General features: G+C 46.4%; 1 protein-coding gene across 1 annotated transcript in view; it reads left to right on the top strand.

Moving 5' to 3' along the window:
- Positions 1 to 2278: 2278 nt before the first annotated feature.
- Positions 2279 to 16461, top strand: part of LOC149312732 (platelet-derived growth factor receptor alpha-like) — a 66906-nt gene continuing 52723 nt past the window's right edge. The window contains exon 1 of the mRNA XM_089525243.1: positions 2279 to 2346. Within this exon, the coding sequence (XP_089381369.1) occupies positions 2335 to 2346 (12 nt within the window). The 5' untranslated portion in view covers positions 2279 to 2334. The remainder of the gene's footprint in view (positions 2347 to 16461) is intronic.

Consider the following 16461-nt stretch of genomic DNA (forward strand, 5'->3'; position numbering starts at 1 on the left):
CTCCACATCTCGGCCCCACAACTACCTCTTGCAACAAAAGTCCCCTTGATCAGCTTCTTCTGGGCTTGTATTTGCCCAAAGAAATGACACCCCCTTCCTCCTCTCCCCCTATCCATCCAGATGGAGTCCCATGGGGATCACTGGGTCCTGATCCCCTTAAATCCAGAGGATCCCAGGGACCGGGAGGCGGAAATCTGCCTCCTCTCTACAAGAAGGCAGTTAGCAGTAGAGCATCTTTTTCTGGCCGACTTGGAAGGGAACAGATCCAGATTGCCTTGCTTTGGGACAACGCAAGGCATCTCTACTAAAGCCGGGGTTAATTGTGAAGTATTGATCATTCCCCTTCTGCCACTGACAAACCTCTGGGTGACCTCTGGGCAAGTCACACTCTCTCAGCCTCAGGGGAAGGCAAAGGCAAATGACTCTGAACCAATTTTGCCAGGAAAACTCCGTGATAATGTTGCCTTGGGATCGCCTTGAAGGCACACAGCAACACCACCAGCAACAACAACAACAGAGGCGCAAAGACCCCGCCAGCTCAGGCCGGTTGGAGCAACGAACTACAAATCCCAGAATGAAAATCCGTGGGTTCTCAAGTCCCAGGATGTAGGCTTGCCTAGTCAAATGGCATCGTTTCTATAAATTGAACTTTTAGGATGTCACCTGGTGCTGTCAGCACCTGGCCCCCCAGTGACGCCTCTATGGGGTCTATGGGGCCATGCTTTGCCTCCCTTCCCTCCTGCGATCCCTTTCCAGGCAATACGGTATCCTCTTAGCATTCCCGAACAAGGGGCTGCTGTTCGGGGAGAGGTTTCCTGGAGGAACATGTGGAAGCAATAGCCCTGGCTGCGCCATCAGCCCAGCCCTAGATATCTGCGCCAAGGGGGAAGGGGAGCTTGCTAAGCTCCCCCCCCGAAAGAGAGCTGGAAATACAACCCCGACCTCAGCCCCAAAACACAGCCCCCCTGCCTCCCCTCTGCCCCCTTTCCCTCTCCAAATTTTTGGCCAGATGCTTTGGGTTAATAATCGCCTGCCCCTTCTTTTTCAGACCCACAACTCCAGAGCAGAGGGTGCCCAGGGATTGCTCTGGGAGGAAGAGGAGGAAGAGGAGGAGGAGGAATTAGGCTCAAACCGAGGCAAACTCAACCTTCTTTCTTTCACTAAGCTCATATCTAGGAAAGCTCAGGCTCCTAACTTCTTCCTCTCAGTTCCTCCCAAAGGTACGACAACCCCTTAGGCTCAACTCTAGCCAAGCTCAGGCTCCCGGCTTCTTTCTTTCAGTCAGTCTTAAAGATAGGAAACTCATAGCTAGGAAAGTTCATGCTCCTCACTTCTTCCTCTCATTTCCTCCCAAAGATGCTCCAAGCCTCAGGCTCCAATCCTTTCAGACGGTCCCAGAGGGGAGATCCCTTTGCACCCCGATCCCCCTTAGGCTAGCCCTGCTAGGGCTTTGATTTCACACAAGGATCAAGAAGAGAGAGAGAGAGGAAAGGAAAGGAAAGGCAGGCATAGCAAGAGCCTGCCAGCCTTCCTCCTCCCGGCTTTCTGGAGCTGTCGCTCTTTCTGTTTGCTAAGCCCAACGCCTGCCTCGGCATGGATCTGATCAAGGCTGCCTTCTCTCCCCCCCAAGTCCCCATCTCCTCCTCCTCCTCCTCCTCCTCCTCCTCCTCTTTCTCCTTTCCTGGAGCTTGACTGCCCCCTTGGTCTCCGACACCGAAACAGCTCCAAAGTTTGGGAGAAGCGGAGCGCTCTTGCCTTCCTTCCTTTCCGACGAAGGAGGCAGAAAAGAAATCAGAGCTGATCCGAAGCAGGTAAGGCCTCCACTTACTCCATCAACTCCATCCACACTGGAGCGAGAATCCGATTTGAGACCGCTGGGACTGCTGTGGCTCCATGCTATGGAATTCTGGGAAATGGAGTTGATTGTGGTGCCACAACCAACTCCATTTCCCAGAATTGCAAAGCATGGAGCCACAGCAACCAAAGTGGTGCCAAACCGGATTCCCGCTCCAGTACGGATGCAGACCCTAGACGGGATCGGGGTCTTTTATTCTGAAAGGAGGGCCCAGGCGTCTCGGGAGCGCGCCCAGGCAGGGGGAGCGCGCCTCATTTCCTGACAGCTCTTTCCCTCCAAGGCAAGGCAAGGCTCCTTCCTTTGGGGCAGGATGGAGCTTCTTCGCCTGGGATCCAGGAGAGGCCTCTGAGGCGGAGGGGAGGAAGGAAGGCCAGATCCCGAGCCTTCCTCAATTCAATGGTTTGCTTTTGGGGGGAGGAAAGAGGTGCGAGGAGAGGCATGGTCTCCCCCTGAAGGGCTCCTGGCGGATTCTTCCCCCGATGGTCCCGAAGGTAAGGGGAAGGGGATCTAAGAAGCAGAGGATGCTCTTCGGGTTTGGGGAGAGCAGGGCTTTCTGGAGGGGATCCGAGCATCTGTGGATGGAAGGGGAGAAGGGGGGGCGAGAGGGACAGCCGAGCGCCTCACTTGGGATCCTCCAGGTCCCTCCGGAGCGCAAGGAGGAGAGAGAGAAAGAGAGAGAGAGAGGGATGGGGATCCCGGGTCCGATCTCTCTCTCTCTCTCTCTCTGCCTCCTTCTTTGCCCCTGGTTCTGCAGGGAAAGCGCCGAGCCCAGCAGCGCCGCCGTGGCTTTTCGGGGCCGCGCTAATGACAACCAGACCCCGGGGGCGGAGGGGAGACCGAGGGGCATTCCGAAGAGGAGGAGGAGGAGGAAGGGGTTCGCTTGGGGCGCTGCAGGGGGAGGCCAATGGGGAGGGAGAGCCCCGGGGAGAGCGGGCAGGCGCCTGGGCTTCCTCTCCGGGGAGATGCTGCTGCCCCTTCGCCCTCCCCCTCCGAGGAAGGTCAGCGGGAAGCAACAGCAGGAAGAGGAGCCCGGGCTGGGACCTTCCAGGGGGGCGGGCTGGCTTTCCCTTCTCTTCCCTTCCCTCCTTTCCTCTTCTCTCCTTCCTTCCTTCCTCTTTCTTTCTTTCTTTCTCTTCCTTCCTTCCTTTTTCCCTTCCCTTTTCTCCTTCCCTTTCCTTCCCTTTTCTTCCTTCTTCCCTCCCTTCTGCCTTTTTTCTTTCTCTTCCTTTCCTTCCATTCCCCTTCCCTCCATTCTTTCCTTCCTTTTCCTTTCCCCTCCCTCCCTCCCTCCTCCCTCCTCCCTCCCTTCTACTTTCTTTCTTTCTTTCTTTCTTTCTTTCTTCTTTCTGTTCCTTTCCTTTCTCTTTCCTTTCTCTTTTCTTCCCTCCCCTTTCTTCTTTCCTCTCTTCCTCCTTCCCTTCTACTTTGCTTTCTTTCTTCCCTTCTCTTTCCCCCTCCCTCCATTATACCTTTCTTTTCTTTCTTCCCTCTCCTTCCCTTTCTTCTTCCCTTCCCTTTCTCTCTCTCTCCCCCTCCCTCCTTTCCTCCCTTCTTTTTCTTTCTTTCCTTCTTTCCTTGCCTCCCCCAACCCCTTTCTCCTCCCGTCGGGTCCCTTTTGGATGTCTCCCCCAACACACACACACTGAGGGGGATCCTTTGGATCCGGGCAGAAGGGCTGGGAGGCGGTTGGTTTGGCTGGGGAAAGGCGGCCCACGGAAACCCTGGCACTGCCAACGTTGCAAGGCAGTCGGGTTGCTTTGGAAAAGAAAGGAGGGGGAAAAAGAGGGAAAAAAGTCCTGGGCAGGGCGAGCACCAGCAACTCTCTCTCTCTCTCTCTCTCTCTCTCTCTCTCTCTGTTTTCCTTCTCTCTGGGTTCCGTTGTGCAACGTTTTCTTTGGACCGGGACCATCCAGAAAAACACGGCCCGCCTCAGTTTGGAAGGGGGCAGCCGGAGAGAATAATAATAATAATAATAATAATAATAATAGTGTTTATTTACATCCCGCCTTCCTCCCAGTACAGGGACCCGAGGCGGCTTACAAATCTAAAACAGTCCAAGTCAAAACACTATGCAAAATACAAGTTTTAAAAACAAACAAATGATTCAAACAACTAAAAACATGACATGATTAACATGTAAAGTTGAAAACTCTTTAAAACGGATCGGGGACCAGACTTCCCAGAATCCCCTAGCCTTGAGCCCTGGCAGTGGGAAGCGGGCTTAAACCGGTTCATTTCCTAGTGCGGATGATGCAGCCTTTGTCTCCGCCAGAAAAGGCGTCGGGTTGCATCCCGCCCCGACGGCGCTCCGCCCAGCCCCAAACTCCCCCTCTGTCTCCTCCTCCGCTTTTATTCCGGGATAGATCACCCCCCATTTAGTCAAATCGGGAGTTTTTTTCCGAAGCTGCAGCAGAGTCGGAGAAGACAGGAGGATCAAGGAGCAAGAAGGACCATCTTCCCTTGGCATCTTTCATTCCCAGATCCCTCCTTGCCGTCGGATGGGAATCCCTTGGATGGTCGATTTTCATTTTGTGGAGGGAAATGAAAAGTCACCCTCTTCTTGTTGTGGTTCTTTGAAGATTTCTCTCTGGAGGAGGCTTCGCTGGAGGGATCTTTCGATGGCTCTCTTGCCGTCCAACTTCCAGGGAGCGTGTGACACGGATTAACTCTTTTCGACTACCAAACGAGGCCGATTTCTAAATTTAAACCCACTTTTGGGAGGCCACCCTTGTCCCGAAATAAAGCCTGGACGGTGCGACCACGAAGATCTCTGGATCGCAGGAAAAGCCACGTCTTCAAAAGTCGGGTTCACTTTGGCGCTGCGCCTCGAAACTAGAGCATTCCAGGTGATTTGCTAACCTTCGGAGCCTTCTTTTATTCTCGAGGAATACCACAAGCAAGCATTAGGAGGGCAGGCACAAGAAGGGCTCCTTCTTTCGTCGCTGTTGCTGTTGTTGTTGTCGTGTGCCTTCGTGTCGTTTCCGATTGACGGCGACCCGATCCTCAGGTTTTCTTGGCCAGATGTGTTCGGAGAAGGTTTGCCCTTGCTTTCCTCTGAGGCTGAGAGAGTGTGACTTGCCCGAGGGCACCCAGTGGGTTCCAGAGCAGAGCTGGGCATCGGTCCCTGGTCTCCGCAGTCGCTCAAACCACTAGGACACACTGTCTCCCATTCTCAAAAACAAATCGGTTGTGGAATTAAGATCTAATCCGTCTTTTTTGTTGTGTGCCTTCAAGTCATTTCTGATTTATGGCGACTCTATCCTGGTTTTTTTCTTGGCAAGGTTTGTTCAGAGGGGGCTTGCCATGGCCGTCCTCTGAGGCTGAGAGAGTGGGACTTGCTCAAGGTCCTCCCACGGGTTGCTAGAGCTGAGTCGGGATTTGAACCCTGGTCTCCAGAGAAAGAAAAGATGGAGGGTGGGGAGTCCTTGTTCTCTTTTCCTTTCCATTCTCCTTCCCTTTGCTTTTGGAAAAGGAGTCCCCGAGGGGAAGGCTTTGGTTTTTCGAGGGAAATCTCTATCCCCAAACCCTTTAAGCCGAAGCGTTGCTTCCTGCGTCGTTTGCGAGGCCTCGGCTGCGCTTTCAGACCGAACGGTTCCGGCTTCTTAGGTGCTGCAAATTCCTGGGATCTTTAGGGATGGAAGGGATCCAGGCGACAAAGTCCAGTGGGTCCCGTGGATACCAGCATCTGTGGATGCTCAAGTCCCATTAAGTACAATGGGAGAGGAAAACGGTGTCGCCTGGATCCCGTATTTTGTTGTTGATGTTGTTATGCCTGTGTGCTTTGAACTCGTTTTGGACTTATGGCGACCCTAAAGTGAACCTATCATAGGGTTTTCTTGGACAGATTTGTTCAGAGGAGGTATGGCATTGCATTCCTCGGAGGCTAAGAGAGTGTGACCTGCCAAGGGTCACTCGTCTGGGCCCCACAACAAACTCCCAGAACTCCATAGCCTTGAGCCAGGGCAGTTAAAGCGATGCCAAACCGGGTTATTTATCCAGTGTGGATGCAGCTCCAGTCAGACTGCGTTCTCTATCCTTCAACACTTGTTGGAATTCGTTCTTATAATTTAATCTGTTGCAAGGGACACAGATTCCAACATTGCTGGGGTTGTGTGTGTTGAAGTAGACCGATGTGGTTGCGATGCTGCTCCCTTTGGGTTCCCTCCAGAAGTTACTCTTTGCATTGGAGGTTTGCAACTGGAAAGACAGAGAGACTTGCCTACTGCCGAAAATCAGGGATTCGAAACAACGTGTGAAATCCAAAACCCACTGCAGAAATAATCCAGTTTGAGACCACTTTAACTGCCCTGGCTCAATGCTAGGCAATTTTGGGAACTCTAGTTTCGTGAGCCTTCTCTGTCAGAGAGTTCTGGTGCCACAGTAAACTACAATCCCTAGGATCCCCTAGCATTGAGCCAGGTCAGTTAAAGCGGTCTCAGACTGGACTATTTCTGCAGTGTGGTTTGGACCTCCTTCTCTTTCCCCTCTCCAAGTCAGTGTCGTCTCTCGAGGCAGAATTTGTATCTCTAGATTGGGGTCTATTTCACACTGCGCAACGACAGCGCTATGATTCCACCGGGGTAAATGGAGGACAGGACCAACGGAAAGCTATAGAGTAGACGCTGTCATAAATGTCAGTCTGCTCAGAATGGAGGACCTTTGGGAATAGCTTCTTGGAAAGAAGGTGGAAATGGAAGACAGGTCCTGGCAAAGGAGAACCAAGGCTGGTCCCCTGCAAGACCATCATCCCTGATCTTTGGCCATTCCGATAGAGGGATGATAGGCCTTGTAGTCCAGATTGGCTGGACATGATCATCTGGAGAGAGAGAGAGAGAGAGAGAGAGAGAGAGAAGCCCTTTAAAAGCCCTTTAAAAGAGGGAATGGAGGGAGTTTGTATGCCGCCTTTCTCCCAGAAGAGACCCAAGGCGGCTCACAGATCAAAACATTAAAAAAATACTGTAAAATTTAAAACAATTTAAATCATCACTTAAGAAAAACATAACACAGACAACCCCCCCCCCCAAAGATTTACAGTGCCCACTGTTGGGGGATACTTGGAGTTGTAGTCCAAACCCAACATTTCCCAACTCGGTTTCTGTTGAACTGAAGGCCCGGAGAGGCTGCAAAATCTCGGAGTTGGCCGATTTTCCTCTTGTTTCGTTTCTTGCAGCCAAGACTTAAGTAATTCCTACATCACGATGGAAAATGAAATAAAATGAAATAAAAATAAATCGGGTTTTAAATCGCTGACGAAGGGAGAAGGTTGGCAGCAAGTCCTGGGATGTGTTTTTGCTGGGCTGCAGAAATAATCCGTTTTGATACCGCTTGAACTGCCATGGCTCCTTGCTATGGGATTCTGGTAATTGTGGCTCCGCTCTGGGGCAACAAAAAATTACAATTCCTAGAATTCCATAACAAGGAGCCATGGCAGTTCAAGCGGTATCAAAACGGATTATTTCTGCAGTGTGGATTCAGCCAAAGACAGCTCAAAGCCCTCCTAGAAATAGAAATCCATGTTTTTTAATCCTGCTCCAAATGGAATGCCTCTTGGGCCGAAGGTGGAAATGGAGGACAGGTCCGGGAAAAGGAGGACGGCTGTGGCCAAGAGGTCTTTGCAGCGGTTGCTACTGGTGTTGATGCTGGGCGATCGCAGCCAGTTCTTTGGGTTTGCGATGCCGTGCTGCCCTCTAGTGGCTGTTTCTATGAACAGCAGGCTTATTGCGTCGAAGGGGGCTGCAGGCTGTAAGGGTGAGATGCATTGAGCTTTCACAGATAGAGCCATGTAATAGAGTCTGTAAAACCAGTATGAAGAGAGATCTTGTAGCACCTTTGAGACTAACTGAAAGAAAGAGGTTGGCAGCATGAGCTTTCCTAGACTTGAGCCTACTTCCTCAGATGCATAACTATTACTATTACTATTAATGCATCTGATGAAGTAGACTTAAGTCTAGGAAAGCACATGCTGTCAAAGTCTCAAAGGCACTACAAGATCTCTCTACAATGCATTTCGCTTGTCATTTCAACACTTCCTGAGCCTCTTTTTGCCCCAATACTTTCCTCTCCATGAAAAGTCTCATTGGCAAGGTGTGCAGAAAAAGCGTAACACTGCATGTAGTCCTCCAAAAAGACCACCTGACTGATTGGATTAGAACATTGTTGTCATGGCTGATGTTTGCCTGATCTTATCATAACACTGTTGTGTTGTTGTTTGCCTCTGTTTCTAACTTATAGCAACTCTAAAACAACCCTCTCACTGGATTATCCTGGCAAGTTTCTCCACTAGGGGCTTACCATGGCCATCCGCTGAGGCTGAGAGACTGTGATGTCCCCAGGGTCACCCAGTGGGTTTTCATGGCCGAGCAGAGATTCAAACCCTGGTCTCCAGAGTCATAGTCCAATGTTCAAACCACTGCATCACACTGGCCCCTATCAGAACGCATGCCTCTTAGGACTCATGCATCTTTTAAACCACATGCCTCCAAAGTGACCCTGAGCAGCTTTATTTTGGCCTGTCTGTCTGAGCACTGAGTCAATCTACCTGTAATGTGGTTTTCCTCTATCCCTACTGTCTTTAACTTTATAAAGAATTATTTTCTTTCCATGTTGTTTAACGAAATGTCCAAAGTAAGATAGCTTGAGTTAGTCATTTTGGCCTCCAGTGACAGCTGAGGATTAAATTGCGCTCTGAACCATTTATCAGTTAGTTTGTTTTTTGGCTGTCTGTGGTATTTGCAGAATCGTTCTCAAGTACCCTATTTCAAATGAGTTGATGGAGGCATGACAACACTGTTATAATTTCTGAGTGTTCCCTCTGTTGACAAACACAGGTGCCATCATGTATCCACAGAAACAGAGCCATATCAGAGCCACCAAGAAACAAAATGAAGATATTTGTTTCTGCAGACTGTTGAAAGAATAAGGGTATACTGCAACATTTTGTTTCAGGTCCCACTAGTGAATGTAATAATTTCACTTGCAATGGCTTATAAACTTGATAAGGGGTGACTGCTCCATTCTAGAACCTATTTTCAGTGGATTGTGTAATATATCACATAGGAATGCCCATGAGTATGAGACAAGCAGGTTTCTCTCAGTATTGAAATGGCTACAGGCCCACCACACAGTTTTTCACTCCAGTGAAAAACATTGGACGGCGTGTTGTCTTAAACCTGTCTCTGTGGTGTCAGATCTGTTATGGTTCTTATGAAAGGAAGCTTACATTCTTTATGGCTTGCAGTTGATTGTAATTAAGATTTCACACCACTTGAACATCCTAGATCAGTAATAGTGTACAATCGATGCTAAACTACTGCCTAAACAGTGAGATGTCATGTGTAGTAAGCGTTATATATTAAACACGTTATCTTCTCTCTTTTTATGAGAAATTGTCTATGGCAACAAGTTACGTTGAACATGGATAGAAAATGAGATGGAGTAGCTTTACAAGTGAAGCAAACGTTGTTGTGGTGTGCATTTAAGTAGTCTCCGATTTATGGCAACCCTAAAGTGACCCTAGCATGGGTTATTCCTGGCAAAGTTTGTTCAGAGCAGGTTTGCCATCGCCATCCTCTGAGGTTGAGGGAGAGTGACTTGCCCAAGGCCACCCAGTAGGTTTACACGGCATGTGCATTTTGTTTATATTTGCATGTGGGCTGGAGTATGTTCTCTTTTACTGCCATTTTTAGAGACCCTTGTTCTTGGCAGGGAAATAAGGGAATTCTGTTTATGCAAAAGAAATCGGACTAGTGACCCTGGAAAAGGTTTTGTGGGTGCGTTACTAAGACTTTGGCCTGCTTTATTAAACATGTCCCATGCTCAGCAAGATGCACCTCTGTTTGTGGTACACACTGATTAGAAGATGTTCTAAGGACTGATGTTACACATGTTCACTCATGAGTTCAGTGGGGATTATCTCCAGGATACTATGTGTAGGATTGCAGCTTTTCAGATGCATTTCCTAGTGAGGCCAGGGGGATTTCACAAGGATTGCTGTAGATACGTGCAAGAAAGCCCATCGCAGCTTCGGGTCTGTTTCATTATTGCATGATCAGCATAATCATATTCAAGACATTTTGGCTTGCTGGACATTCGCAAGCTCTATGACTCAGTTTTCATGCATCAGATTACAAAATAGAAATGTTCAACAGCCTGGGGTAATTTGTTATACACTCTTTATCTTTTTGAATTAATACTTTTGCATAATGCCAGAAAGGCTGGCATCTTGGTTCTGCAATCTCAGCCAAATGTTGCAGTTCTATTATGGGCAAGAAATCTCTTAATGCCATAACAGAGAAGTGTGGTAAGAGCTGTGAATACTTCTATTTCCATTAGCAGAGATTAGATGAGATAGTTTTTTGGTAATCATGTGACCCTTCACATGCTGTAGGACTGCAGCTCCTAGCAAACCTGGCTGGTGTAGCCAATAGTGAGGAATGCTGGGATTTGCAGTCCAATTACACTCAGAGTGCTGTGTGATCCTTATTGTTTTAAAAAGTGAGTGAAGTAGCTTGGTTTGTGGTAGATACATATCCACATATGGTGGGTAGAGATATACTCTTTTTCTCTCCCTCTGTATACAGAGAAGCATAACACATCAATAAATACCACCCTTAACAGAAAGCCAAGGGCAGTAATACAACAGACACCCACCCAAATCATGGTAAAGGAAAAACAAATTGCAGTGGAAGCCACCAGCAGTCCTATTAAAAAACAAGGAACTCTTGAGAAAGCCAAGGAAAACAAATGACTCTGGAAGCCTGCAGCAGCTGGATTCTATGCCATCTGAACTCAGATGGAAGGCTGGCAGAGTGACTGGCAATTAGACCCATCACCTAAATAGCCCTGGCTTGTCATGGCAACCAAAGTCATACTTTTCGTGCCCACTCATGGGCAGACAGTGTTCTTTGCTCTGGGACACTGCAGTAAACAGACACCAGTCAGCAAAGCAGTGCCCTCAGCCTTAGGATTTTGCCAGGGGATAAAACCATCTATCAGTCCTGCTTGGTCCTATACTTAGAATTGACATATGTGGATGCTGGCTCTGCCAGGCAGGGCATTCTTATGAAGTCTTCTATTTCAGCTGCTGTGTCAGCATTTCATTGGCACAGATATACTCGAGGGAAGTGAAACACTTGCACTGTGTGTGTGTGTGTGTGTGTGTGTGTGTGTGTGTAAAACAATAAGCATGTTCACTCCAGTTTTGGGTGACCACCTACATTTTTCACTCAGACATTTGTTTACTCAGCCAAACAGGAAAATTTACCTCCTCATCAAATCAAGGAGTCATCAACATCTTGGAAAGCTTTTAGACAGCCCCTTGGATGGAGAATATGGTCCTAGTAGCTCATTTGGGCTTCATGCCCATAGCTTGATCCTGTTGGAAACGCATCTGGATGGCCAAGTATTTTATGGCTTGCTTCTCTCTCCAGGGAAGTTACTAAAAGCTGCAAAACCTCCCGCTCTTCTCTGGACAGGGAGGTTTCTGGCTTTGGTGGAATGTTAGAAGGAAAAAGGGCCAAGGCCTGTGAAGCATTGCAGGTGGCCCTGTCCACATGTTTCAACAAGGCATGCAAAATATACTGTTGTCTTCAACGTGATTTCTCCATTTTTATTGGGATTTCCTGAAGCCTTATTGGAAAAAAAGTTAATCTCTCCTGGCGAGGACTGCTTTTGTGAGCATGCAGTGAGCCACAATAAGGACCAGAGTCCTTGCAAATGTCAGATCATCTTGCCATTGTGTCACCCAAAGCGGAAAAGTGTTCCTACCTGATTCTCATTGGGCTGGAGCAGTTTCTTGGCCTAGGGAGATCCTGTCATTGTTTCAAAAGCAGAACAGCGATACGAATGAGTTCCATTTTAAAGTTACAGTTACTCCAACAGATGCTATTTAAGTAGTCTGGGTCCATGCCAAAATCAAATCCTTACCTCGAAAAAGTTTCCATCAGTCAAAAATAATGGAATACAGCTTCATTAGTGCGAATTAGCACTGCCACCATCTGGCCTATTCATGTAATTACAGGCAAATTACAGGATGCAAGTTGAGAAGTTCTTCTATGGAGCTCCCTGTAAAATTTTCTAAGTTGGAAAACTGGACAGGGGTGTTTTAAAAGAGAGAGAGTGTGTGTGTGAAAATGTCATTCGTTTTGCATTGTTCATGCTCCCTTCATCTTCCCTGACTCCATCCCATTCTTTGCCCCATAATCTCACTTTTTACAGCAAGTCCTCCCGACTTCTCTTTGCTCATTTGAACATGTCACTGCTAGAGTGTGAGAGACAGTCCATCATGGTCAGAAAGTCTATTTTAGGAAGCTAACATGACTGAGATAACAGCAGCTTTATCTATCTTTAAAATGTATTTTGTTATAACAAAGAAATATAATATACATGTGACATAATGCACTCCTATAACAGAACATGCCTACAAAAAAAGAACACCATTGTTGTCCAGATAAATAATTAAACAGTGTAGATAAATGAGCATATACTTTACACCTCAGTATGATTATGGTATCTATTAAACTACATCTAACCTTCATACTAGATATAGCTTAATAGATACCATAATCATACTGAGGTATAACGTATCTGCCCATTTGTCTACACTGTTTGTTTATCTGGATAATAATGGTGATCATTTTTTGTATGCATATGTGAACCAGCATGGCATTGTGGCTTGAGCATCGGACTATGACTCTGGAGACCAGGGTTCAGTTTGCAGCTTGTCCATGAAACTCACTGGGGGACCTTGGGCAAGTCACACTCTCTCAGCCTCAGAGGATGGCAATGAAACTTTCCAAGAAAACCTCATGATAGGGTTCACCTTAGGGTTGCCATAAGTTGGAAACAACTTGAAGGCACCCAACAACAATAACAAAGCCTTCATACAATTGAGGAAAGGATGCCCGAAAAAACAGTATTTTGTTCCAATCAGATTTTAATACAGAGATAGAGGACTGTCATTTTTGATGAAATGGGCGGCAATCTGTAACAGGGTAAACCAGTGATTCTCAAACTATGGGGCAGGACTCCATGTTTTCATGTGTGTGTGCGTGTGCGAGATTTGCTCAAGGAGGATGCAAGACTTGGAGGCCCTGATCCCCCCTCCCTCTTCTTCCCAAACCTTTTCTGTCCTGGAGGGGAAGAAGAAGACAAGGACGGTGCTTCAAGCCTCTGTCTGAGGGAGTAGGAGAGCTATTTCCTGAGATGCTATAAAATATTAATGTATGAATGAAATACAGTACATTAATGTGTGAATGAAAATATGCACACTAAACAAAATATTTTTATCTACATACTATGTGAAGTGGGGGGGATAACATTTGAATATAGATGTAAAGGGGGACATACGAGTAAAAAGTTTAAGAACCACTGCCTAAGCCAAGTGAATCTTGGTAGGTTTTAAGGGGCCCAATACTGGGATGAGTGGCTTAGTAGTTAAAATACCAGTTCTGATGATCAGAAGATCAGAAAGTTGGCAGTTTGAGGCCCAGGTGCTGCATGATGGGCTGAGCTCCTGTCACTAGTCCCAGCTTCTGCCAACCTAGTAGCTGGAAAGCATGCAAATGCAAGTAGATAGATAGGTACCACTTCTCAGTGGGAAGGTAACAGTGTTTGGTGCAGTCATGCTGGCCACATGATCACCAGAGCAGTCCTCTGACAACATTGGCTTCAGCTTAAAAACGGAGATAATCACTGCCCCCTAGTCAGTTGCAATTAAACATTCATGTCAAGGGACTACCTTTACCTTTAAGGGGCCCCAAGACTTTTTGTGGTCTAAACTTTTGTGCAGCCCAATCCTATGCATGTTCACTTAGAAAGAGTTCCTTTCATCTAAGTCTGTATAAGATTGTTGCTCAAGGCAGCCACCTGTGTTCAGTTATATGATGACAACAGCTTAAACAGGAATAATTTATTTGGAAGCAAATATGCATTATGGTCTAGTGGTCTGAGTGCTGGACTAGGGCTCAACATTGGAATCTCTGCTGAGCTATGGAATCCTAGGTGATCTTAGGCAAGTCACGCTCTCTCAGCCTCAGAGGAAGGCAATGGCAAACCTCCTCTAGAGAAATCTTGTCGATGATAGGGTTGACATAAGTCGGAGCTGGCTGGCACAAAACCACAACAAATACACACAGGTGTGGGCTGTTAGTTCAATTGCCTTTTGAGCATGTGAAGCACGGCTGGTTTGAGCTTTGGTTTCTATTAGTGAACTGCTTTTTCTGATCTTAACTTTTCTAACAAAGATTATGATTCAATAGCAGTTGCAGATGGCAGATCACATTTCCATTCGCTGTGTGCTTCACAGTGAATGGAACCAGCAAGTCATGTCATAAACCTACATTATAAGAAGATTTTGGAAGGAGGAAATATATTACAAAATGTTGGCTCTGATACAGCACTTGGATTTTATTTTGTTACTTAGGGTTTTAAAAATGAATAACAGGAAGGATAATTTTTACCCAAAAGGACAATAAATCCATCAATGAGGTTAGAAAAAAGTGAATGATCTTAATTGTACTACCCTTGGAGCTGCAATTCCCTGCACATGTATTGGAGATTAAAAATCCAGTGGAAGTTACTTCCAAGTAAATATGTATAGGATTGTGCTGCATATTGCAAAACCTTAGTCAGATTTTTATTCTGGCTCCCGACAAGTAATTTCTCTCCCCGTGTCTGAACCAAAACCCCTCAGTGCTTTCCAGTCCGTCAATCATCAGATGAGGCATTTGCTGGAATCTCTTTCCTTCCATCCTAAATATAGACCAGGAAAGGGATTTTCATGTGTTTTAGCCTAAACTTGAGCCTAGAAAAGTTTCTTTTTTGGAGCACATTTGTGAGAATCCCACAACTGGCAGGCTCCCTGGCCATATTGGCTGGGTGGTTCTTGGAGTTGAGGTCCAGGAAAATTGTGTTTCTGAATCCAGGTGGGGTTTACATTGTAATAGTAAAACCCCCAATAAAATGTTGCAGCGGGAACTAGTCCCTGTTCCAAATTTCAGTCATGCTGTTTGATTCTCTGAGATGGTTTACTGCTCCCCCAGATCTGAACTGTCAGTCAAAATTCCCTGGATAATAAGTATGCACAGTTCAGTTTTGGAATGACCTCCTACATTTTTTATTCAGACATTTGCCCAACATGTAAAAGTGAGCCATTACTCTGTTATCATACCAACCTGACTGCACCTGATACCTAGGGATAAATTCTGTCTGAAGCCTTGTACAGCCATGTCACAGAGTTGACAGTACTAGGAGATAGATGGACCAATGGATCAGTATCAGCATCAGATTGCTTCCTGTACTCCTGTGGGACATAACACTATTCTTTTTGCTTCTTCATTTTGTTTGCCTGCTTCCATACAAACTCTCTTTTCTCTTACTGTCCCTTAATCAAGATCTTTCTTGTTCAATAAAGCTTTTGGAGTTTTAGTTTAATATTGTTTTATTATCTTGCATATCTTGACGATATGTATTTGTCACTTTGCTTTATTTATACAGTTATGTATTGTTTCTGTATTATATTTGGACATTCTGTGTTATAATTGTACTGTATATTTTTATATTTGCATTTCTCCTCCATGTGCACATGTGTGTATTTTAAATTGTATGCCTTTGGTAGGGCTGCCTGTTTTTTATAGTATTTCAATAGCACGATATAAAGAGGAGGAAGAAGAAGACAGCTCTAAAAGTTTGGGCTTCTAAAGACACTCATTTTCACTGAGCTCTGTGGGCTTCTCATAGGATTGGCCTGCAAGTAGAGAGGGCAGAAGCTGTTAGAAGCTAACAAATGGCAGAAAGGAATGGGCATTCTTCCAAGCTGTATGTTGTGCTGCAGATTTCTTTATCTTGAAAAGATACAGGATAGAACTGTGATTTAAAAAGGAGCTGGTGGAGGGGGAAGGGAGAAGGAAGCTGGAAAGGAAGACAACTTTGATGTGCAAGAGCCTGTTATCAGTGGGAGGCACTTAGATAAACACATGACCATTATTGCTAATTGAAAAACCAAGGCGAATGACTTGTTTCGCCAGGAATGCCATCTGCTGAATTTCTGAAGTGGCCAAGACCCCATGCCTGTTTTGCTGGTGGTTTGTCAGCCTTATGGATGGAATGTACCTTCTGATTCATGCTCCTTCCCCCTTTACATGTCCAAGATTCAGACTGAACCTTCTCAGTGGGCAGTAAATCACTCTTTCAGGTCTTCCTATGCATGCTGCGTAACCCTCCACACTGATACTGCTCCTAAATCCCTCAAGACTGGACGCTCCTCTGCCTAGAGATGGTCTGTTTTTCTTTTTCCTGCTTAAACCATTTCTCATAGATGACATGAGTACTAGCTTAGTAGGGAGGCATTAAAAATGGGCAACAATCCTATGGACAACATTCAGGGGTAGCTGTGTTGGCCAATTAACAAATACAGACAAAAATCTATCAGTGATACCTTTATTGGCTGACTGAAATGCACATTATACTCGTTGCAAGCTTTCAGAGCTCCATGGGCTTCTTCATCAGGCAAGGTGTTACAAACCAAATAGGAGGGGGGGGGGAATTGGAGATGTTAGTCAGATGCCTGTATGTTGTTTAAGTCTTTAGTAAAGATGTTATGATGGGGA

The sequence above is a fragment of the Sceloporus occidentalis genome, unplaced genomic scaffold, assembly GCF_023333645.1.
Source record: "Sceloporus occidentalis isolate IW3139 unplaced genomic scaffold, rSceOcc1.0.p SCAF_5, whole genome shotgun sequence".
NCBI classification, from domain to species: domain Eukaryota; kingdom Metazoa; phylum Chordata; class Lepidosauria; order Squamata; family Phrynosomatidae; genus Sceloporus; species Sceloporus occidentalis.